Here is a 25,899-nt window from a genome sequence, read left to right as displayed (position 1 = left end):
GAAATATTTTAATGGAGGTAGAGAAGATGAAAGATTTGGGAGTGATGTTGGATAGGGACTTGAAATTTTGTGGACATTTTACTAAAATTGGGAGGACAACACAGTGGATTATGAGAATGATGTGAGAATACTGATATGTAGAATTAAGGATGTTATGATTCCATTGTACAATGCTTTGATCAGACTGCATATGGATTGCTGTGAACAGATTTGGTTGCCTGGATTTCAAAAGGATGAGGAGTTGTTGGAGATGGTTCAGAGACAATAAACTAAGTCAGTTTCCGGTCTCTAGAATGTAGGGTATGAAGGCAGATTGAGGGAATGCAAATTGCAGAGCCTGGTGGATAGAAAGAACAGGGAGGGGATATGACTGAGACATATAAGTTGGTAAGTGGTAATTATCAGAATTATCAGATTAATATGAATGAAATTTTTCATAGAATGTCTGGAGATGGGAGAGAATAAAAGGCCATTCCTGGAATAAGGAGGGTGTAATCAGGGGAAAGGAGAGGAGTAGATGTTTTGCATCAAGAGTAGTGGGTGATTGGATGTATTGCCTGAAAGTGTGGTGAGTGCAGCAGAGACAGTGAATACATTAAGTATGATGAGTTGTGCATGTGAGAATGGGACCTCCTGTGGTGAGTTCTTTGATACCATGGAGGGCTGATGATGATGATGATAATAATATAGGTTATTAAAGGGGTTTTATAGAGTTGACACTGAAGACTTTTTTTCAGTACATGGCAGGAAGGGAGAGAATGAGGGGTCACTCATGGAAATTATGTAAGAAAGAGCATGGTTAACAAGATGTTGGGACTAGATTTTTTACTTGGAGGGTGGTGATTCTGTGGAACAGGTTGCCAGAGGTGGCTGTGAGTGCTTCATCTGTGAATGAGTTTAAGGATAGGTATCATGTGAATATTGTCTTGGTATTGAGAAGAGAATTTTTGTGCCTATAAGGTGTCCGCCTGGTCTCTGGCAAGAATCAGCACTGTAAAATAGCTGTCATCCCACTGAAACATTGTTTAAAAGCACTAATTAAAGATAAACATACAAGGTCCTCTGCAGAGTTTGTTATCTTTTAAGTACTGCAATATTCTCATATGTTCTGGTTGCTGTTGAAACTTAAAATTACAAATGCTTGGCAGCTGAGAAAGAAAAATGGTATTTAATATCCATTCCTTGAATATTTAAGTATGCCAAATTGAAGCCCTTTGGGCTCTTTCTTCAGTGCTTTTTATTTTTTATATGTTCTCCAAAAAGCAAGCTACATCCATTATCCTGTGCAAATATTTAATGCACTGCGCATGCATGTGCGTGCAGTGCACATACATGCATGGTGTTTGCATGGCCTCTCATTGTTTGGGTCAAATAGGAAAGTCAGCACATGTCTGTTAGGAGAATATCAAGACTATATAGGAGACACCAATAATAAGTCCTCTGTCTCTTTTTTAGCTTAAATAAATCCATTGCTGGTTCGCTGGGCATGTTACAGCATTTACCAGTTTTAACCTATGGAGCTAAAAGAACTGGGTTAGAGATAAAACAGTTGATCAAAGTTGATTAATTGAGAGTGTGAAATATTTCTTCTCCAGTTGTTCGGGATGGTAAAGTTTTACAAAACAGAATATCATCATGAATGTTGTTATCATGCACATATCTTACATAGCATATTAACTGCACATCACTTGTAACATCAGTAGTCTCGCCTATTTGTAATGCATAATAAGGGCTCATCTTAACTCTTTCGATTAACTAAGATTCTACATCACCTGCCATATCATTAATTCTGCGACCGACAGTGTCATTTGAAAGAGGAAGCAAAGCAACATCATCATCATTTAGTAACTTGTTGCCAGACATCGTTTTTATCACATCTTTTATAGCTGAAAGTAGCAAATTTTTCCCAATAGAATGAAGTTTCCCTCTTTCCGTTATGCGCAAACTTAAGAGATAGGATGCTTCCAGTGCCTTGCTATTAATGGAACCCATGGCCGAAACTATATCTTTCCCATGATTTAATGTCCCTAAGCATCGCTGAAAAAATTCAATTGGCTTATTTTTCACATCACAATGTTTAGTTTCTAAATGTCGGAGTTTCGCAGGTTTTACGCACTCGTTCAACAACACTTCATAACACAAAACACATTGAGGTTTCTGTTCATTTTCATCTCCACACCAAGTAAACCCGAATTCCAAATATGAACTCTTATAGTTCCTACTGTATTTTTTCTTTGAACTGCTTGTTTCTTCTTCTTTAATAGTATCAGATTTACTTGCTGTTCCAACACGTGTATCACCATTAGGGTTAGCATCACTTGTTTTATTTGCTCTTCCTTTCAAACTCCTAATTCTAAGCCACTTTTCCATTATTATTTCCATTATTCTCAAGATATCCTGAGCCTTGGTTGAAGGAGGGAAACCTTCAATAATAAAAAATCAATAAACAAGCCATTTGTTGAAATGTGGATAACACATGTTCACTTCAAATCTGACAAAACAGCAAGGGAAGGTGGAAGCAATAAAACTAAATTGTTCACTTCACCCCTCTTTTGTTATTTTTATTCTGCGGCTACAAATTTAGCGGCAGAATGACGAATAACAAAAAGGGTGAAATGAACAACAATATAATTTTATTGCATCCATCTTTGAACATTCTGGCAATATTTGTTGTTTTTTTTTAAGTCTCCATTTGATTTCAATAATTTGTGCTTACTTACTAATTTTAATTTGTTTAGATAATTAAAAAATATATATTTATTTAATTAATTTAAGTCTGCCTGCAGACCACTTGTCCCATCGTCACGGACCACCCGTGGTCCGTGAACCTCAGGTTGAGAAACACTGCCTTAAAAGACCTAAATATAAGATCTGACAAAATCAATGATAATCATTATTATTATTATTTTGGTAACCTCTATGGAGTCAACAGACTCATTGTGGGAGGCCCAGTCAACCAGCAACATGCCTCTCATAATGAGCTTTGAAGTTATTTACACTACTTACAGTCACAATGCACTCTGGCAATGCATTCCACTCACCAACATCTCTCCATGCAAAAAAACTACTCCTCACCCTTCTTCAACATATCTTTATAGAACTTCCAGGGATGGCCTCTCATTCTTCCTACCTTAACATCAACTGCTTTTATAATTCCTTCTGCATTAACCACGCTATTGGCCCGGACATATATATTATTATTATTATTCAGGCCTCCATGGAGTCAAAGAAACACAACCCCCCTAAGAAACACAAAGTCTATCATACCACCCCTTAAACTCATTCACCGTTCTCGCTCTCACCACTCCATCAGGCAATGCATTCCGCGGTTCAACCACCTTCCACGCAAAGAAACTACTCCTCACCCTCTTGCTCAGAGTTTCCTTTCGTAACTTCCAGGGATGGCCTCTTGTCATCACTCCTTCCCGCTGTTCAACCAACCTTCCTCAGTGTCAACCCTGTAACCGCCTCTCAACAGTTTAAAAGTCTCAATCATATCACCTCTCCTTCTTCTATCCACCAAACTCTGCAGTCCACATTCCCTCAGCCAATCCCCATAACTATTCTTATACAGTCCTGAAACCATCTTTGTCATCCGTCTTTGTATCCTTTACACAGTTAATTTATCCCCTTCAAATCCTGGGGACCAAATCTGAGAACAATAGTCTAAGTGTAGTCTGATCAGAGACTTATACAATGGAATGATAACCCTTTTATCTCTGCAGGTCAGTGTCCTTCTCATAATTGTAGCAATCCTCTGTGTTACCTTCACCACCTTTGCAATATGTCCCCTAAATTTCAGGTTTCTATCAATCATCAACCCCAGATCTTGTCTACCCTACTTCCTCCAGTATAACTCCTCCCATAGAGAATGCAGCATCCCATCGATGTTTCCCAAACCTCAAGACCTTACATTTTGCTGCATTAAACCGATACCCCCATTCCTTTGCCCATCTATCTAGCTTATTCAATATATATATACGTCTAAGTAAACATGGATGCGAACTGCATATTAAAATTGCAATACTATTGATATTACGTTGAAATATATGATGGATACGAAGCATATGAGGATGTGTATTTGATCCATAATGGCCGGTAAGATGGTTAATATGATGGAATCCATCAACTAACTTGAAGGTCTCTATCATACCTCTCATTTCATCCTTTCCATCAAAATCTATAATCCACATTCCCTCAAATGCTCTTCATAACCAAGACTCCAGAGTCTTGATATCACTTTGGTCAATCGTCTTTTGACTCATTCTAGTGTTTCCACATGTAATGAAAACTAGGTGACCAAATCTGAGCACAATAGTCCATATGTGGTCTGAACAATGCCTTATATATTGATGCCACCACTTCCTTATCCCTATATGTCAATGTACTTTTTATCATAGCAGCAATACAATGTGCAAGTCTTTGCAACACTTGCGTTGTGCTCTCAGAACTTCAGCCCACTGTCTACTATCATTCCAACATCCCAATTCTCATCCACTTCCTGCAGCTCCACCAATAAGTATATAGCCTTATATCTCAAAGTGTAACACTTTGCATTTATTAATATTAAAACTGCAAAACCCCCTCATTTGTCCAAGCTAAAAGTCTATTCAAATCTTCCTGTAGAGAATTAACATCAGCACTACTCCTGATAATTCTATCTAATTTTGCATCATCAGCAAACATTTGAAGATCGCCAGTCAATCCACATGAAATATCATTAACAAATAAGTTAAACTGATGTTACACCTTGGGATATAGAGATGTAAGGCTATGTACTGCATTGGTGCAGCTGTACGTTAGGAAGTGGATGAGATTTAGGATCTTGGAGGAATGGCGACAGTGGATTGAAGTTCTGGGAACACAATGCATGTGTTGCAAAGACTGCACATTATGTTGCTGCTATGATAAAAAGTACATTGACATGTAGGGATAAGGAGATGGTGGTGGTGGTGCCCCTATACAAGGTATCGGTCAGACCTCATATGGACTATTGTGCTCAGATTTGGTCACCTAGTTTTTAGTGATGTGGAAACACTAGAGATGGTCCAAAGATGAATAACCAAAGTGATATCAGGACTCTGGAGTGTTATGAAGGGAATGAAGGATATGAAGAGAATGTGGATTACAGAGGTTGGGCTCAAGGGCTCACTTTAGTGAGTACAGGCATGGCAAACCCGAGGTACCTGATGCTGGACCATGCCTTACTTCATGTAATATACATTATATTATCTGTAGACTGGTCCCTCCCCTTCTTTCTCCTCTTCTTGCTCCTTCCCCCAAATGCTATTAGAGTATTTGAGGGCTAGGGGTGAATCTTTCCTATCTAGCTAAATCATTTCATCTTATGCAGCCACCGAAAGAGGCAAGCTAGCTTCAATAGGTGCCGGTCCCAAGCCCTGATAAATGGCAAGGGTTGACGTCAGGAAGGGCATCCAGTCGTAAAACTTTACTGCCAGCTCTAGCTATGATCTAATGAGTCAAAGAGAAAATGATATAAGAACTAGGGCATACCCCTTAAATGATGCGCAGCCACATCGCCCTACAGCTGCGAGAAGTGGACGAGGGCTACCACATAAAGGGCAGGTGTGGTTAAAGAAGCGAGCCCAGCAGGTGGAGAGGATATTGTAAGTGGGAACACTGAATGTTGGAAGCATGACTGGAAGAGGAAGAGAGGTGACAGACATGATGAGGAAGAGGAAGTTGGACATTTTATGTGTGCAGGAGACAAGATGGAAGGGGGGAAAGGCAAAGGAACTGGGAGATGGATATAAATTGTTCTACTCTGGAGCAAATAAAGAGGGAAAAAATGGTGTCAGAATTGTGGTGTGTGGCAAAATGAAGGGCGAAGTACTGGAAGTGGGTAGAAGGAATGACAGGATCATGCGAATGAAATTGGGTCTTGGAGAAGAGCAAGTGGTCGTCTTATGTGTATACGTCCCACAAGTTGGCTGTACGGCAGAAATATGAGTTCTGGAACGTGTTAGATGAGGAAGTGAGGGAAGTGGAAGAAAATGAGATGATGATTGTTGAAGGAGACTTGAACGGACACATAGAGAAACAGAATAGAGACTGTGAACAGTCTCTATTCTGTTTCTCTATGTGTTCATGATTCCCACTCCATGGTGGCCATGGAGTGGGAATCATGAACCAGGAAGGAGAGAGGATTGTGGACTTTGCAATAGCATTTGATCTGGCAATTGTGAACTCATTTTTCTACAAGAGGGAAGAACATTTGATAACATTTAGAAGTGGTAACAACAGTTCACAAATTAACTACATTTTGACTAGAAGAAAACATAAGAAAGATTCCAGTAATTGGACCACATGTTTATTAAGATAAATGACAATAAAAAACAAACCTGACAAGTTTCGTAAGTCATTTGACTTGCATCTTCAGGGGTCAAAGGTAACTAAAAATTTAAACACAAGAAATGAGAAATTACTCAAATAGTTCATTCTATGCAGTTGTGGCCATCTAACGATTCATTAAATTGAATATCCGAATGTAGATTCAGGCCACAACCGCATAGAATGAACTATTTTGAGTAATTTCTCATTTCTTGTGTTTAAATTTTTAGTTACCTTTGACCCCTGAAGATGTAAGTCAAATGACTTACAAAACTTGTTGTGTTTGTTTTTTATTGTCATTTAGCTTAAAAACACATTGTCCAATTACCAGAATCTTTCTTATGAACTACTAAACCATAGAAACCTTCGCATACAATTAGAAGAAAAGATCTTAAGGTTGTGACAAATTGTAAGGTAATTACAACAGATCAAGTGGCACAGCAACACCGTCTGCTGTGCGCAGACTTTAAAATAAGATCAAAGATAAGAACCTCTGGAAGCCATGGGATGAAGACAATTAAGTGGTTTCACTTAAAAGAAGAGAGTGTGAGGAATCATTTTTGGGAGAGGGTGTTAGAGAGGATTTCGGATGGACCAGAAAGTGTACAAGATTGGTGAAAACATACTTCAAAATTAATCCTGAGCTGTGCAATCGAGGTGCTTGGTGAGACATCTGAAAAGATTAGAGAGCAGAACGAGGGTTGGTGGTGGAATAATAATGTACAAGAAGCAGTGACAGCTAAGAGGAAGGTAAAGCAGAAGTGGGATGAGTCAAGTGTGGAAGAGGACAGAGAGGTGTACAGAGACAGAAAGCAAGAAGCCAAGAGAGTTGTGCTGCAGGTGAAGGCAATGGCATATCAAGATCTGTATGAACAATTAGAAACAAAGGAAGGACAGAGAAACATTTATCAACTAGCAAAAGGTAGAAATGTAGCAGCAAAGGACATCTTACATGTGAGGCAGTATAAAGACGCTGAAAGAAGAGTATTATGGAAAGATATGGACATAAAAAAACAGATGGAGAATTTGAGGGACTTTTGAATGAGGAAAATGCGAGGCCTCACAGAGAAGATGGGCAGCCTTCTTATTGAATGGTGTAGAATATCAGTAGAGTGGAAGTGAAGGCGGCCATGAAGTGGATGAAGAATGGAAAATCGGTGGGCCCAGACAGGATTCCAGTGGAGGCATGGAAGGCACTGGGGAAAGAGGGAGTTGACCTGCTGTGGGACCTGTCCGTGAAAGTTTGTCAACAGGAAAATATATCCGAGGAATGGAGGGAAAGTACTTTTGTCCCCATCTACAAGGATAAAGGGGATGCACAAGACTGTAAGAATTAAGAGGAATAAAGTTGATGTCCCATGCAATGAAAATCCTAGAAAGGGTTCTTGATGGAAGATTGAGGAAGGAGGTGGAGATTGCAAAGGAACAATTTGGCTTCATGCCTGGTAGATAAACGACAAATGCTATCTTCGGGTTACGGCAGATGATGGAAAAGTCTTGAGAGAAACAACGGGAGCTACATTTGGTGTTTATTGATGAAACACAACATGAAACAGAAACATCCTTTTCGTTTCATATTGTGATGGAGGTGGTGACGGAGGAGGTGAGAGAAGACATGCCATGAACAATGTTGTATGCAGATGACATCTTGCTGTGTGCAGATTCAAGAGAAGAAGTGGCAGCTAAACTGGAAAGTACTGGAAGAGAGAGAGAGAGAGAGGCATAAGACTGAGCAGAAGTAAGACAGAGTATGTGTTGCAAAGTGGACGGTGGCCAGGAGACAGATCTGGAGCTGGAAAGAAATGTCATCAGGAAGGTGAGGGACTTTATATACTTAGGTTCAACAGTGGAAGAAGATGGAGGGGGCTTAGAAGGAAGTAGGATGCAGGATACAAGCGGGTTGGAGGAAATGGAGAGAGAGATGGCTGGAGTGCTATGTGATAAGAGGGTGCCAATCAATCTGAAAGGCAAAATCTATAGGACAGTAGTGAGGCCAGCTATGATGTATGCTATGGAAACTGTGGCCCTGAAGAAAACTAACATCAGCAGGATGGAGGTAGCAGAGATGAGAATGCTTAGGTGGATGTCTGGTGTGACCAGAAAGGATCGTCTGAGAAATGACTATGTAGGGGAACAGTGAAAGTTATGAACTTAGGAGTGGAGATACAGGATGCAAGGTTGAGATGGTTTGGTCATGTGATGAGGAGGGAGAACGAATATGTGAGAAGCAGGGTCATGCAGATGGATGTGCAAGGAAGGAAGAAGTGTGGGCAGCCAAAGAAGAGATGGAGGGAGCTGGTAGAAGAGGACTTGAGGATGAAGAACTTCGATGTGGTGACAGCCCAAGACAGGAGGATGTGGAGGAGACTCATCATTAATAGCGACCCCACTTAAGTGGGACAAGCTGCAGAAGAATTGGATTACAGAGGTTCGTGGATAGGAGAAAAAGAGGAGATGTGATAGAGACCTTCAAGTTAGTTTAGAGATTCTATCAGATTAATACTGAAGAAGTTATAGAAAGAGTGTATGTTAAGATTGGAAGAACAAGAGGTCATCCCTGGAAGTATAAAGATGTGCATTGTCATTGCAGGTAGTGTAAATTACTTCAAACTCATTATGATAGACATTTTGCTGCTTGAGTGGGCTTCCCCCGAAGTCTGTCTCCATGGAGGTTACCAAGTAATAATAATAATGTGGGTGTACACATAAGTGTAGAGCAGAACAGAATTGAAGATGGTCATAAGACTTGGCTGAAAATTTTAAGAAATAAGCATTGCATAAATTTAATATAATGTTTGGTGTTAGTCCTGTGACATTCTATAATATTCTGTTAGGTACTTCAGCAAATCAAAAATATTTCCTGGCATGGATGTGCTATTAAAACACGTATACAATCACAAGGAGGATGCTATGAAAATTATCACGCTTGTTAAGAGTTAGTGAAAATAAAATTTAGATAGAATTAATCTTTTCACTTTATTGTTAGATTTTGTATTAAACATGTTTAGCTCTCTTAGAAATTGAGCAATAATGTATTATTTTGCCTATATGTGAATATGTGCAGTATTTAACTTATGGATGATAATTAAATACTGTTTTTCCTGCAATTTTTAGGTTTATATGATTTGCTTTTCTTGATGCTCTTCATAGCATATGAGACAGCTCTTATTGTCCTTCCAGTGCAGGCTATTGTAAATAATAGAGTTCCACCAATTTCAGCATTCATTATATTGACTGAACAGGTAAGTTTTCCTTTGAATATATTTCAAAATTTTATCACCATCATTATCACAGACTAACACAATTTTTCACAACTAGTTTTCAATAAGCAGCTTCCTTTCAAATGGGTTTGTTATTTGATCAACTCATATTTTGGTCTTATAAAAGCACTCTGAACTCTAATCAGTATACACCTATAACTTGTATTTTTCCCTATCATTGTTTGCTTCATATACTTGTTTTAATCTTTCATCTCCTATTCCAAGGTGATCACCTTGGCAAACTTTGAGCAATCCTCAGCCACTCTGAACAGTCCCTCAGAGCTCATGCCAGTCCACTGTCTGATGTCTGCCAGCCAAGATTTTCTTCATCTTCCTTGTCCTCTTCTTCCATTTATCTTTCCTTTTATAATCAATTGAAGTATCGCATATTTTTCATTACGAAGTAGCTGACCAAGATATGCAGTTTTCCTTCTTTTTATGGTATCTAAAAGTTCACGTTATTTCCCCATTACTTCCAGTACTTCCTCATTGGACCTTTTTTGCTGTCCATGGAAATTTTAATATTCGTCAACTACATCAAAGTTTTTTTGTGTTGTTTCATGTTGTCTTCAAAGTCCAAGTTTCTGCACCATACAGCAGCACAGACCATACATAGCATTTAACCATGCATACTCTAAGCTCTAAATTTAAATTGCAGATTACACAGTGTTGATTTCATCAGGAGAAAATTTTTTCTTGCTATTTCAATTCTAGCTTTTATTTCCATTTCTGGATTGCATTCTTCATTTAACCAGCATCATAGAATTTAAACTTTGTCACTCTTTCTATTTTTCCCATTTAAAGAAAGTGCTGAATTAAGAATTGGTTTCTTGCTTATGACCATGAATTTAGTTTTGGTGATATTTATTTTATTAGCTGTATACAAGACTGTGTTCAAACCAATTTTAACTTATGGATCTGAGAGCTGGGTCAGAAGTAAAACACTTGACCAAAGACTAGAGACCGCAGATATGAGAGTCCTGAGAAAGATTAGAGGCGTGAACAGATGGCATCAATGGCAATATCATATTAAAAATGAGGATATTAGGAAAGAACTTGACATTGTCAGCATCCAGGAATGCATTAGCAGAGCTAATCTCAGATGGTATGGTCACTTAAATAGAATGGGAGAGGAAAGATTAGCAAAACAAGTGTTCTCTGCTAGGTTGGCAGGAAAACGACCCAGAGGAAGACCAAGATATAGGTGGATTGATACGGTACAAAGTGCCTTAGATGATAGAAATATAAGATCTGATAATGTTGGAGTCTTGACAAGTAACAGACTGATTTGGAGGAAAATTGTAGATAGGAAGTTAGTAATAATGTAATTTTTTCATGTAGTACTGTCATATCCTGTACACCCCTTGAGGGTACATGGCAGGAATTTGATGATGATGATGATATTTATTTTTAATCCCATTTTTTACTCTCTTCATTCATTAGTACCAGAAGATTTGAAGATCCTGAATATTGTCAGCCAGAAGAGCTGTCATCAGCATATTGGATCTTACTGATGATTTCACCATTTACATTAATCCCTTCTCTCTTCCTTTTAAGATTTTTTGAAATATGGTTGTTGAGTATATGTTAAAAAGAAGAGGTGACAGACACATCCTTGCCTTACTTATCGTTTGATGTTAATGGAGTCTGTAATAATGTCATCAAGTTGAACAGATGCCTTTTGGTTCCAATATAAGTTTTCAATGAGCCTGATGTCTTTACCATCTAATCCAATTCTTTTTAATAATGCAATTATTTTAGTATGTTGGACTTTCTCAAATGCTTTCTCGAAATCAATGAAGCAAACGAATACTTCTTTGTTTTGGTCACTACATTTTTAGAATAAGATTTGAGAACAGAAAAGAGCCTCTCTCATTCCCAAATAATTTGTAAAGCCAAACTGGGTATCACTGGTGTCTTCACATTTTCTGTATATTCTTTTTTGAATTATTAATAAAAAAACATGCTGTTGATGAGAAGGTTATAATGTCAAGTTTTCCCAGTGCAAAAATTAAAAATATAACAAGCAATTCAAAAACAGAAAAGAAAAGTAAACAAGATCTTAATTGTAGGGTTCTAATGATTTAACTAGTAATAAGTTCAGTAAGAGAAGACATGAAAGGGTTGTTGTAAGATTCGAGATTGAAGAGTGAGTTAGTGAAAATAGTAAGTATTTACCTTGTTATGATAAAAATGAATTATGAAGAAGGGCTATGATGGCAAATGATTTGATGCATAGGCTGTAGAAGGAATGGATGCAAGTGTTTGGATGTGGAGTGAGTTTCAGGGAAGAGTACATTTGTATAATTGGGATGGCCTACACTTGAATGTGTTTGGCATCAGGAGTCTTAAAAAATTAATTGATATAAGACCTAACGCAGAGAGTCAGGGAAACTGAATTCTGATGGGAGGAATCATGAGAATCTGTGTCCAAGAACAACAATGTTAGGTAACTGTGTTAATGATGGGAATGGTTTTTATTATGGAAATGATTATGTATTCATCTGGTTCAGACTTATCAAGCATGTGTAACGATGTCTGCATAAGTAAGGAACTAGATAAGAATGGAGGTCTGTAAGTTGTTGAACTGTGTCATGCAGACCACTGATAAGTGTAAGTAAATGAGCATGCAGGCAATTTATGCCTGCTTGCAAATGCTAGGAGTATCAGAAACAATGGAGTAGAGTTTGTTGCCTTGGTTAATATATTGGAACCATGTTGTAGGCATTAGTGAGAATTGGCTATCAGAAGCAGATGTACTAACTGGTATCGAGTACAAAGAGTACAGTAATTTTAGGAAAGATAAACAGGATAAGAGAGGAGGAGACATGCTGCTAATGACATGAAATGTCTTGAATCCAGTTAGAGTTGAGCCTTACGATTGCAATACTAGTAACAATTTTTCATGTGGCAACGAGTTTGAAACCATCTGGTGTGAGGTAGAGTCTAACAAGATTAAATACACAGTGGAGTATTGTTACAGACCTGGTGGATTGGTTGCTAGTGATGAAGAAATGCATCAAGAAATAACTTCAGTGGATGCAAAAAGAGTAATCATAATGAGGGACTTGTATTATCCAAATATTAATTGGGTAACTATGAAATCTCATGAGAAGAATGAAACTGAATTTATTAAGCTGTTGCAAGACACCTTCCTCAAGTAGCACATAAAAGAAGGAACTTGAGGTCAAAGAGTGTTAGATCTGATTATAGTGTCAGAGGTGGTTTCAGATAAAGACATAACTATTCTGCCTTGTTGTCAGTGATGGTGCGGTACTCACTTGGGAAATGGTTAAGTTTATGAATGTTCGATTCAGAAAATGTGCCTGCTGAACTACAAAGCAAGAAATTATTACCACCTGTATGGTATGCTGAGTTCTCTGCCATGATATCAATTATTGGATGGGAAGTATATCTACAGTGCATGGAAAGTATTTAAAAAATACTTTCCATTCACTGTAGATTCAATATCAGAATATGTCCCTAGAGTTCAAAGAATATATAGAGTAAGAGTGAAATGAATGTAAAATCTTATTAAGCAAGAGATTCATAAGAAAAAGATCATGTGGAAGGAATATCCTGAGCATAAGAATGATGTCAATTACAATAATTATAAGCAACAGACTAAAAGAGTCACAAGTGTTGTACAGAAAGCTAAACCTGAGTATGAAAAGAAACTGGCTCTGAAAGTTAAAGACAACCCAAAAGAATTCTATTGTTATGCTGAAAGTAAAAGAAAGAATGAATCTGAAAGAATAAATCTCCTAAATTTAGATGGTATGTGGGTGAGCAGCCATTTTGCTAAAAGCTATCAATCTGGTATATGCAACATTGAACTCCCTGCTACCCCTTCACCATATGAACCATGGATGAGGAGGAAGTTCTAGAACTGTTGCACAAACTGAATAAGAATTCTGATAAGAACTGATGTGATATCAGCACAAATGCTAAAAGAGTGTTCAACTGAACTGGGTATTCTTTTCATTAGGCTATATAATTTGAGTCTTAGAGCAGGAAAGATTCCACAGGAGTGGAAAGAATGTATGGTAATTCCATTGCACAAGGGTGGTGCAACGACCAATGTACCCAACTATTGACCAGTCAGGAATGGTAATGAAGATTTTGGAAAAGTTGTTAGGGCTTGCATTCAAAAATTGGTTGACAGAGAATTTCTACTTTGCAATGAACATCATGAATTTACTAAGGGGAAAGTCATGTTTTAGCAGTTTGCTAACATTCTACAATAATGTTACCACTGAGTTAGACAAGAGGAATGGATACACCACGATACTTTTGGATTTTGCTAAGGCTTTTGACATAATACTGCATGGAATACTGTTGCATAAATTGGAGAATATGAGATTGGATTATAAACTATTTGCATGGATAAGAGGATAGCTGATGGACAGGTTTCAAAAAGTGATATGTGGTGGATGTGAATCTGCAAGATTCAAGGTAACCAGTGGTGTGCCTCAAGGATCAGTCCCTAGTCCATTGTTATTAAGTCTGTACACTATTGACATTGGGAAGGATTTGACATGTGACATACAGCTATTTGCTGATGATGCAAAAATAGGTAGGGTAATCAGGAGTGCTGTTGATTTGCACTAGTTGCAGAATGATTTGAATAGGCTGGAATTGTGGTCATGTGAAAATAGCTGTCATTTCAATGTTAATAAATGTAAAGTCATGCACTTTAGTGTGATTAGATATTGAATGTTGTATTATACAACATTATTTATCTAATGTTATCTAAATGTTAGATATCTGGCTGTGGGAAAGGTGGCCAGGGAATGGAAGGAAGGTAAGATAGTGCCATTGCATAGGGGTGGTAACAGACTAGAAGTGTCTAATTATAGGCCAGTTTGTGTGTCATCGGTAGTTGTTAAGATCTTGGAGAAAGTAGTGAGGGACCGTATACCTCATTGGGCAGATGAGGGTAATGTTATCAGTGAGAGTCAACATGGATTTGTGAAAGGGCGCTCTTGTTTTAGCAATATGCTAGCCTTTTATAATAAAGTTACAAGAACATTAGATGAGGGAAAGGCATATACTGCAATTTTCTTAGACTTAGCGAAGGCATTTGACAGGGTGCCACATGATAAGCTGATATTTAAGTTTCCAGCACATGGGTCTGGATGTCAGATTGGTCAACTGGATTCAGAATTGGCTGTCTGATAGGTATCAGAGAGTTGTGTATGGTGGAGCAGTTTCAAGGAGGCAGAGGGTTAAAAGTAGGGTCCCACAGGGCTCAGTACTAGGACCTATATTGTTTAACCTTTATATCAATGACATTGCCAGTGGATTGCAAGGAGATATTCAATATTTGCGAATGATGCGAAGCTGAGAAGGATTATTAGTAATAGTGCAGATGTAGTAGCCCTGTAAGAGGATTTGAATAAGCTAGATAGATGGCCAAATGAATGGAGGTGTCAGCTTAATGCAGCAAACTGTAAGGTCTTGAGGTTTGGGAAACATCAATGGGATGCTGCATTCTCTATTAGAGGAGTTATACTGGAGGAAGTAGGGGAGACGAGAGATGTGGGATTGATGATTGATAGAAACCTGAAATTTATGGGACATATTGCAAAGGTGGTGAAGGTAACACAGAGGATTGTTGCAATTATGAGAATGACACTGACCTGCAGAGATAAGAGGGTTATCATTCTGTTGAATAAGTCTCTGATCAGACCACGCTTGGACTATTGTTCTCAGATTTGGTCCCCAGGATTTGAAGCGGATAAATTAACTGTGGAAAGGATACAAAGACGGATGACAAAGATGGTTTCAGGACTGTACAAGGATAGTTATGAGGATCGGCTGAGGGAATGTGGACTGCAGAGTTTGGTGGATAGAAGAAGGAGAGGTGATATGATTGAGACTTTTAAACTGTTGAGAGGTGGTTACAGGGTTGACACTGGGGAGTTCTTTCACTTGGTTGAATAGTGGGAAGGAGTGATGACAAGAGGCCATCCCTGGAAGTTACGAAAGGAAACTGTGAGCAAGAGGGTGAGGAGTGGTTTCTTTGCATGGAGGGTGGTTGAACCATGGAATTCATTGCCTGATGGAGTGGTGAGAGCGAGAACGGTCAATGAGTTTAAGGAGTGGTATGATAGACTTTGTGTTTCTTAAGGGGGACCTCCCCTTGATGAATCTTGACAGACTTTATGTTCTTAGGAAGGACCTCCCACGATGAGTCTTTTGACTCCATGGAGGCCTGAATAATAATAATAATAAATTGGTGGGATTAGGTATGATGAAACTGATTAGGCTAGGGATCTTGGAGTTGTAGCAAACAGGAAGTTGAAGTTCTAAGGTCATATAGCAAATTGTAAATACAACTCAGAGAATAATGGCAATGCTGAAACAAACCTTAACATGTAAATATAAGGAAGTCATTTTGCCTCTTGATAAGACCTCACTTGGACTATTGCATGCAAGTCTGGTCTCCTGGTATCCATGGTAATTGTGATATAGTGGAGAGAGAGAGAGTGCAAAGGAGAGTGTTAAAAATGATATCAGGATTGGAATACAGATTATGAAGACAGATTGAGAATTTGTAGGCTGCAGACACAAGCAGATAGGAAAGAGGGTGATGTGATTGAGACTTACAAACTTCTGACATGGTTATACAAAATTTCAATAGATGGAATTTTTCATTTTATGGAGGGTGGGGAAAGGACATGAGGTCATCCATGGAAGTTGAGAATGAATGCTGTGAAGAAGGGGGTTAAGGCTAGATATTTTTCTGATAGAGTAGTGCGTGATTGGAATGTACTGCTGTTGGATGTTGTGTGTGCAAGTAGCATGAATGAATTCAAGAACAGGTATGACAGCTGGTGTGAATAGTATGGCCTCACTCATTGAGTTCCTGACTTTCTGATGGTCTCATAATAATGCTAATAATATTATTATTTAACAATATTATAACAATAATAATATTTACTAAAATAAAGAGCCAAATTATATAAATCAAGTGAATATTAGATCCAGCATTATTTCAAAACCGAATATAGAAACTACGAAAGTTTCGTAAAACGAGTTGACCAGAGATCTTACAAGAATACACTTGCCAGCATTCAAGAGTTGCCCTAGTGTGGACAACTTAGAGGACATGAGTGCTTGCCCAAGCATCCATATATTTGCCTTCTCTTGGTCCATTTTGATAAGGTTTCACTGACCTGACAGCTGTTTCGAATTGGTTGGTTCTCCTGAGAGACCAGGCATTGTTAAGTAAAGCACCTCTCTAAAAATTAGGTAATCCCGCCGACCAATCCCTATGAGTGACCGAAAGATTGTTCAACTCAGCGTTGGTTCTACTCAGTGACAGGCTCACTCTACCACTGAGCAGAACTGCTAGTATTCCAGGGAAAGGCACCCACTGACATGGCCCCGATAGAACCCTGCCAGAAAATGCCAATCCCTGGAGACTCAAATTGCTCTCTCAAAGCAATCCCCCCCCCAATCTTAAGCTTAAGCACCCCCTTCCCCCTCAGTGGGAGCCAGACCCAGAAGCCTGTTTAAGTAAAGGTCCTGTCTAAAAATGAGACAATTCTCCAGACCACTCCCTACGAGTGACTGAAGGATTGTCCATCTCAGCATTGGTTCCACTCAGTGACAGGCTTGCTTTGCCACTGAGCAGAACTGCTCATATTCCAGGGAAAAGCATCCACCGACAAATCCAACATGAGCCATGCCAGAAAACACTTTCCCCGGAGACTGAAATTGCTCTCTCAAGGCAAACCACCCTGAAATCTTAAGCCCCCCCCCTCACCAGGAGCCAGACATCAAAGCTTGTTTAAGTAAAGGTCCTCTCTAAAAATTAGGCGATCCCCTAGACCATTCCCTGTGAGTGATTGAAGGATCATCTGTCTCAGCATTGGTTCTACTCAGTGACAGGCTAGCCCCACCACTGACCAGAACCACTCATATTCCTGTAAAAAGCATCCACTGACAAGGTCCATGCCAAAAAACACTTTCCCTGGAGACTCAAATTGCTCTCTCAAGGCAACCCCCCCCCCCGAATTCTTAAGCCCCCCAGCGAGAGCTAGACTGGTGTTTAAGTAAAGGGCCTTTTTAAAAATATCCCCTCCCCATGAGTGACCAAAAGATTGTTCATCTCAGCTTTGGTTCCACTCAGTGACAGGCTCACCCTACCACTGAGCAGAACCGCTCATATTCCAGGGAAAAGCACCCACCGACAAGGCCCCACACAGACCATGCCGGAAAACACTTCCTCCAGAGACTCAAAATGCTCTCTCTCTCAAGGCAAAATTCTTCCCAAATCTTAAGCTCCCCCACAGTGGGACACTGTTTAAGTAAAGGCCTTTAAAAATTAGGCAATCCCGCCACTCCCTACAAATGACCAAAAGATCATCCAACTCAGTGTTGGTTCCAACCAGTGACAGGCTCACTGCACCACTGAGTAGAACTGCTCATATTTCAGGGGAAAGCACCCAGCTACGCAGCCTCACATGGACCACGCCGGAAAGCACTTCCCCCAAAGACTCAAAATGCGCTCTCTCAGATAAAATTTCCCCAATGAGGGGCTAAATCTTAAGCCCTTCATTGGGGAAAGACTCGGAAGAAACCTAAGAGAGCAAAAATTCTCATTCATTACTAAGGAACTTGGAATATCGGAGAGGTGTATTTTTCGTAAGCAAACTCTCAGTCGTTCTTTCTTTTAGGGTTACACGGTGATCAGCACTCATATTTGTAGATTTAGGGACTCAAAAACACACGTGTTGAACAGATTATTTTATTAATTACAAATAAAATAAAACTTGACGTTTCGATCTCTATATCGAGGTCATCATCGGAAGAATACAACTGTATGCAGAACCAAGCTACATGCTCATGCTTTCTATACCAGTAAACTAAATCTACGTAGTTAATAAATCTTTTTCTAGCCTGACCTCTAGTGATAGAAAAGAAAAACAAATGAATAAAAAAAAAAAATAATATAAATTATAAATAGATAAATGCAACTACAATAAACTGTTAGAGTCCCTCATGTATTAATATTCTGGATAGTTACAAAATGATTTCTTTCAGTTGCTATTGAATGTTCTAAACACTTCACCAAGTCACCAGGTTGTCTTCTTGTAGTGGGAATTTTTCTAATGCTAGTTTAGGATGTTATACAGGTTGTAGATGGGTCCTCCACATTCTTGAAATGGTGAGGCCATCATTTTTGTTGAGATTTGGGTTGTTTAGAAAGTTTAGAAAAAGGTTTGAAAGTTTAGAAAAAAGAGTTGAAAAAGAGTAAATAATAATAATGATTTGAATGTGTTTAAGGCATGGTATGCATGATGAGCTGTGTGTATGACAAAAGGGACCTTCTATATGAGTCTGTCACTTCATGGGGTCTTAGGATAATAATACTATTATTATTAACAATGTTTAACTGTGCATTTGATTGTTATGCATTGATAAAATTGTTCAGCACTACAGATCAAATCACTTTGAAAGTATATTATTATTCAAACTGTGTTTAAAAAAAAAAAAAAAAAAAAGGCAAAAGAAATTATTGAAATTCACAAACATGAATCAAATGCATTATAAAACAGTGTTAAGTCATCTTTCCTAAATAGTGTTATTTTTACTTGTAATGGAAATAAATTATTATTATTATTTATTATTATTATTATTATTATTATTACGGGTATCTCCATGGAGTCAGTAGACTCATCGCGGGAGACCCAAACTAGCAAAACAATATCTGTCATATCTCTTCTTGAATTCATTTACAGACAAAGAGCTCACAACTAAGTCAGGCAATGAATTCCACTCATTCACCACCCTCCAGGCAAAAAACCTTGTTCTGACACCTTTGTTAACCACACTCTTCTTTAATTTCCAGAGATGACCTCTTGTTCTTCCATCACTATCACACAGCTGAAACATTTCCCCTGCATCAATCCTATAAAAACCTTTTAGTAATTTGAATGTTTCTATCATATCCCCTCTTCTTCGCCTATCAACCAATCTCTGCAATCCACAAGCTCTCAATCTATCAATGTAGGGAGCATTTTTTATATCACTCACCAACTTGGTCACTCTTCTCTGAACCCTCTCCACAGCCTCCTCATCTCCAAGGAATCCAGGTGACCAGACCTGAGCACAGTAATCCAAATGTGGAAGTATCAATGCTTTATAAAGGGGAATAATAACCTCTTTATCCCTGGATGTCAGTGTGTTCCTCAACAACCAAGTAATCCTATGTGCAATCTTGGACACCTTAGCAATGTGTCCTCTGAACTTCATCTCCCTATCTACCAATACCCCTAAGTCCCTAGCCTCATCAATCTCTTGGAGTACCTTTCCATCGATGTAGTACACAGCTGGTAATCTTTTAATCCCAAAATGCATGACTTTACACTTTTCCACATTGAACTGACATCCATTTTCTTTTGCCCATTTTACCAGCTTATTTAAATCCTCCTGCAAACTTTCAACATCAGCTTGATTTTTTATTGCACTACACAACTTTGCATCATCAGCAAACAACTGAATATCTCCCTTTAAGCCATTTCCTATATCATTTATATACAAATTAAACAACATTGGCCCAAGCACAGAGCCCTGAGGCACACCACTGGTCACCTGCCTCATTCTGGACTCGGCTCCTCCATACACCACCTTATGGTATCTCTCCCTGAGCCATTCTCCTATCCATATCACCAATTTAATATCCATTCCCATCTGCTCCAATTTGCGTAACAGTGTTCTATGGGGTATCCTGTCAAAAGCCTTAGCAAAATCCAGAAGTACCACTGTGTAGCCAGTTCCTTTGTCCAACTCAGATGTTATTCTATTATGAATAGTTAATAGATTGCTAAGGCAGGATCTACCTTTAACAAAACCATGTTGGCCTCTATAGAGTATCATATCCTGATCCACCCATTCTTGAATTTTGTCTTTAACCAACTTTTCCAATACTTTTACCACTACTCCTGAGATGGTGATTGGTCTGTAATTCAATACCGCAGTTTTAGAGCCACCCTTATGCAAAGGAACCACTTTGCCTAACTTCCACTCCCTAGGGACCATACCAGAGTTCAAACTTAAATTAAATATCCAGGTAAGAGGGGTTGACAATTCATTTGCACATTCACGCAACACCCGAGCTGATATTCCATCTAAGCCTACCGCAGTGTTTGCATTTAAGTTTTGCAATATATTTAATACCTCTGATTCTTTAGCTTCAATTCTCACATTTGGTATTGCTATAGGTGTAGAGATATCCTCACTTGGGTGATAGACTTTCGAGAAGTGATCACTCAGTAACTCGACTATTACATCTGATTTTGTCACTTCAATACCATCAGCACCCACTAAGGTTATCCTTCCGAAGTCATTCTTCCTCTTACTTGCCACATAGCGGAAGAACTCTTTGGGATTACCCTTGATCTCTTTGGCTAAGGTCTTCTCATAATCTGATTTAGCTTTTCTTACTATGCTGGTAACCTTCCTAGCTTGAGCCTTGTACTGCTCATGGGTGTCCTGATCGCCCTTCTCCTTGTAAATTCTCCATAACATTTTCTTTTTTTGCAGTTCAAGCTTGATACTACTGCTCATCCATCTAATGCCTGCCTTGTTTGACCTCCTGACCATGGGGACACAATCTGATATTGCTTTCCTCAGATACCCGCTGATTTTATCCCAAGCACTGCTAACATCTTTCCCTTGCAATATGTTCTGCCATGGGATGGCTGCAAGCTCACTCCGAAGCTTGTTATAATTGCCTAACCTGTAGTTCCGTACATACCCCTTCTTAATAGAAAAATCCACAGATTTTGCAACCTCCCAAGTCAATACCACATGATCGCTTTCACCAACTGGAGGTAACGAGAACACCTTACTTATGCATATAACCTCTGAACCAATAACCAGGTCCAACACTCTCACACCACGTGTCCCTTCAGTTATGTGCTGTTTCAAGTAATTATCTCGTAGAAGATGTATGAACTCCATTTCCTTTTTGCTACGTGATATTTCCTCCTTCCAATTGATATCACCATAATTAAAATCCCCCATAATAATCACTAAGCCTTCACTCATTGCACTAAGTTGCTGATGCATGAATTCAATATCTCCCCCCGTACTCCCTGGCCTATAGCAGCATCCAACTGTATATTTGGTTGCGTTGGTCACTATTTCGCACCAGACTGCCTCAAATGAACTCTCATTCACATGTCTATCATCATGATATACTACTTTCTTTGGCTGCAACACATCAGCTATCATCAACAGTACTCCTCCTCCTGTTCTATCTTCTCTATCCTCCCTGAAAATACTGTACCCATCACATTCAATTCCAGTGACCACATCTTCTGCTGACAGCCAAGTTTCACTAATGCCTACAACTTTTGGTGAGATTTCACTGACTAATGCCAGAAATTCTTCTCTCTTATTTCGAATGCTTCTAGCATTGGTATACAAAAATTGTAGATTCCCTCTAGATCTTGTACCGGCTTTAGAACTGATATATAAGTCACTAACTACCGTAGTCCTATGTCGATTTTTATCCCCTCTCTTCTGCAATTTATTCTGCCTATAAGGATCAATAAATACACAATCAGTGCTAAAGTTTCTCTCCCTTACACTCAACCTTTTCAATATTAGTTTCCCTGCCCAATAACTTCAACCTGTTCAGAAAACAATAACTTCTTCAATCGCTTATGTCCTTCCATGTTAAGATGCAGTCCATCTCTAGCATACAACTGCCTTTTTCCTTCAAACACACTCCAAACATCAACAAACTCCAGACCTCTTTTTCTGCACATTCTTGCAATCATATCATTCATTATCATTGCTCGTCTACTTAACTCGTAATTGTCAAAACGAGGCAGCACACACACTATTCTCCCATTGACACTTTTCCTCTTCACAATATCTAATAATGTTCTTAAATCTTTTCCTACCCGATTTATACTACCTCTCAGGTCATTCGTACCCACCATAACTATCATCTTGTCTGTTTCATGCCCTCTCTTTATTGCTAAAGCCACTCTTTCTATTGTCCCATCAGCCAAGCACTCCTCATGCATACCACTCTCCATACCCTTAATCATAGAATCACCATATATTTTACCACTCATAACTTCATTCAAGTCCACACTCATGGACTCATTCTCTACACTATTCAGCATGACTCTCCCAGCTTCATTACTCAACTCTCTATTACTTACCCCCCCCACTCTCACTACATCTCATTTCTTCTAGGCCACTTGTGGTTTTATTATGTTGACTCCCAATCACTCCCATACTATTTATTACTGAATCATTAACCAAAGACTCACCCATATGTAATCCTGTTCTAGTTACTTCAGCTAAAGTAATCTCTATAGTCCTAATTTCTCTGTTTAACACATTAAACTCAGCTTTAACTTCCAGTATCTCCTTACCGATCACTTCCACTTCCTCATGAAGAAGATGAAGGTCATTTTTCATTTTCATAAACTCCCGCCGAAGTTCTTCCGCTACGGTCCTGATGTCAGCTTCCATTCCTAAACGCTCCAGCCTATCCCAACACTTCTCACATACGTTGACATTTTCCTTCTTCTCATTTTGCCAGACCGACCACAGATCCTTCACATTTTTCGGTGCATACATATAGCAGTTTCCGCAACGCATCCATTGCGAAAAATCTAACCCTGAGCCAGCCTTTCGTGTAGTAGTAGAAGTCCTGCGGGCCGCTGACGTACGTTTCTTGTTGGACGCCATCTTTACACGTTGATATAGTGAAACAAACGGCAGTGAAAACACAATGTATACAACACAGTTCTAAACAATAATACCACTGAAGGACACTTGTTTCTAACCGATGCACAATTGCAGCACAATTTGTGACAAAAAGCCACACTATATTTAACTTTAAAAACACGTTTTCTAGACTAGCTAAACTCGACCGCCACATTTACCAAGGACACTAGCGCCTGCAGCAATCCTCTGAGTTACCTTCACCACCTTTGCAATATATCCCCTGAATTTCAGGTTTCTATCAATCATCAACCCCAGATCTCTTGACTCCCCTATTTCCTTCAGTATAACTCCTCAAATACAGTATGCAGGGTTAACACATTCGCTGCCATGCTACTTCGGCATAGTTTGTTCCCGTACGCCAAGCAATTTCACAAAGACTCATCGAGGGAGGGCACCTACTCCACAAATCTGTCTCCACCACTCAATCCACCAAACAGTACACCAACGGCGTGTACCGTCCACCACCATTAATATTTTCACAGACAATCACAAACATCCATGCCCACGTCTGGATTCGAACCCGAAGCCTTTTCGCTGGAGAACAGATGCCCTTGTTTATACAGGAAAATAAATATCATAGAGCACAAGAAAACACCTTGCTACTTCTTGAATCATAGAGACAGTTAATTTATAAATATCCTAATGAGTGTGTTATTTTTTGGTCTCAGGTGTTATATAGATGCATTCAATTATTTTGCTTTTATATTTTTGTCTTTAGACTAGAATGCTAATGAAAAATCATGCTTTTGTCCGAGAAAATGCTGCCCGTGCTCTGAAGTCTAAGCCTCATCAAGGTATCTATGTTTATATGATATTGAATTAATGCAAGTAATTAATGCTTTCAATGAGGGTGTTTCCTAACAGTAAAATACTTTGTTTTACTGTCATGCAGTTTTCTTAGTAATATGTATGTTTTATCATATTAAACTGAAATGTATATTTGTAATTGTAGTAAATTGTTGAAGCGGTGTAGAAAAATTATTCCCCCCCCCCATTTTTTATACTTGAATACACCAGCAGATTTGGAAAATTCATTTTATTTTCATATTAAGATTTTTCAATATCTGTTTCACTTTTTTATTATTATTAATCGTTATTACTATTACTAAAATGGCATCTCCTTGGAGTTCAAAAACTCATTGCAGCTCTCACTGATGTCATCACTAATTTTGAGTTTGAAGGACGAAGTGAACTGTATGGGAGCAATGGACTGCATTTGAGTGGTTATGGTGTGAGTCATTTGGAGAGACTGTTGCTGGAAGGTGGAGAAGTGACTATAGAGAATGAATCGGATCAAGTGGGAAGTGATGTGGAAGAGGAGGAGAGTAAGATAGGAGAGAATGAAGAGGTGATTATGAATGAGGAAGTAAGTGGCAGGAGTATGGAAAATGAGAGAATGGGTGTGCAAGATGAACAGGGAGACTCAGGGTAGATAGGGGTATGCAGTATGAGAAAGGTGGAAGCTCCAAGAGGATGTGAGAGCATGTGTAGACAGGAAAGGAATGGGATGACCTGGGATCAAGATGAAACAGTTGGAATTGAAGAGGCTTCTAAAATGAATAAAGCAGAAAGGGAAATGGCCCCAGTCAAACATGGAGAGATCACATCGAATGAGTGTTATCAGTGGAACTAGCTGTAGATCCAGGAATGAGCTGTCGTGTTTATATACAAATGCTAAAAGTGTAAGAAACAAGGCAGATGAAATGGTTGCACTAATTGAGTCTGTTCACTCAAAAATTGTTGGAATAGGTTAGACATGGTTAGATGAGGATGACATCCTGACAGGAATAGAGATGGATGGATGGTATGATGTGTTTCGTGAGGATAGAAGGGATAAAAAGGAGGTGGGGGGAGTGCTATTGATGATAGAGAAAGAGTTATGTCTCTACTTTGTATGGACAAGAGAGAAATAGTGCCAGTGGTTTTGAGGCAATATGGGGTGAGATAGAAGTGAATGGAATGAAATACTTAGTTGGATGTTGTTATAGACCAGGAAATGTGGATGGTAGTGACTATGAAATATATGATCAAATTAGCCAAGCAAATAAGAAAAGAGTTATCATTATGGGTGATTTTAATTATGGCAATATAAACTGGAATGATGAGATAGCAACTGGAAGTAAAGAAAATGAGTTTCTTGAGTTTTTGAGGGATAACTACCTCAGACAGTATGTAACAGAGGGCACACGAGGATTGAGGGTCTTGGATTTGGTCATCTCATCAGAGGATGTAATTATAAATGAGGTGTCAAATCATCCACCAATTGGTTGAGAGTGACCATGAGGTGATTACCTAGGTGGTTGTCAGCAGTGTGAGGACCTCTGTAAGAAAAGGGTATATGTGAAACTACAAGGGGGGGGGTGATTATGAAAAGCTCAGGAGACAGCTTGGATGTGTAGCATGGAATGATATATTGTCGGAGGTGGAGGAAATAAGAGATCTGGAAAAGAGATCAATGCAGCTTAGGGGATTTTCAAAAACTATCTAGTAGATGCAATGTCTAAATGTATTCCAAGGGTGA

At 38.9% G+C, this 25,899-nt stretch overlaps 1 protein-coding gene across 4 annotated transcripts in view; it reads left to right on the top strand.

The window, feature by feature from the left end:
- The window catches only part of LOC150103699 (sterol O-acyltransferase 1-like), a 246,292-nt gene that overhangs the window by 133,774 nt on the left and 86,619 nt on the right, over nt 1–25,899 (top strand). For all 4 annotated transcript variants that reach the window (XM_090396650.1, XM_090396649.1, XM_090396652.1 and 1 more), the window contains exons 7-8: nt 9,466–9,593; nt 24,097–24,172. In XM_090396650.1, the coding sequence (XP_090252776.1) occupies nt 9,466–9,593; nt 24,097–24,172 (204 nt within the window). The remainder of the gene's footprint in view (nt 1–9,465; nt 9,594–24,096; nt 24,173–25,899) is intronic.

This window comes from Typopeltis vanoorti, chromosome 8, assembly GCF_054136105.1.
Source record: "Typopeltis vanoorti isolate ZY-2024b chromosome 8, IOZ_Tvanoo_1.0, whole genome shotgun sequence".
NCBI classification, from domain to species: Eukaryota; Metazoa; Arthropoda; class Arachnida; order Uropygi; family Thelyphonidae; genus Typopeltis; species Typopeltis vanoorti.
The sequence above is the reverse complement of the archived record's forward strand: the minus strand, read 5'-3'. Positions and strand labels throughout refer to the sequence as shown.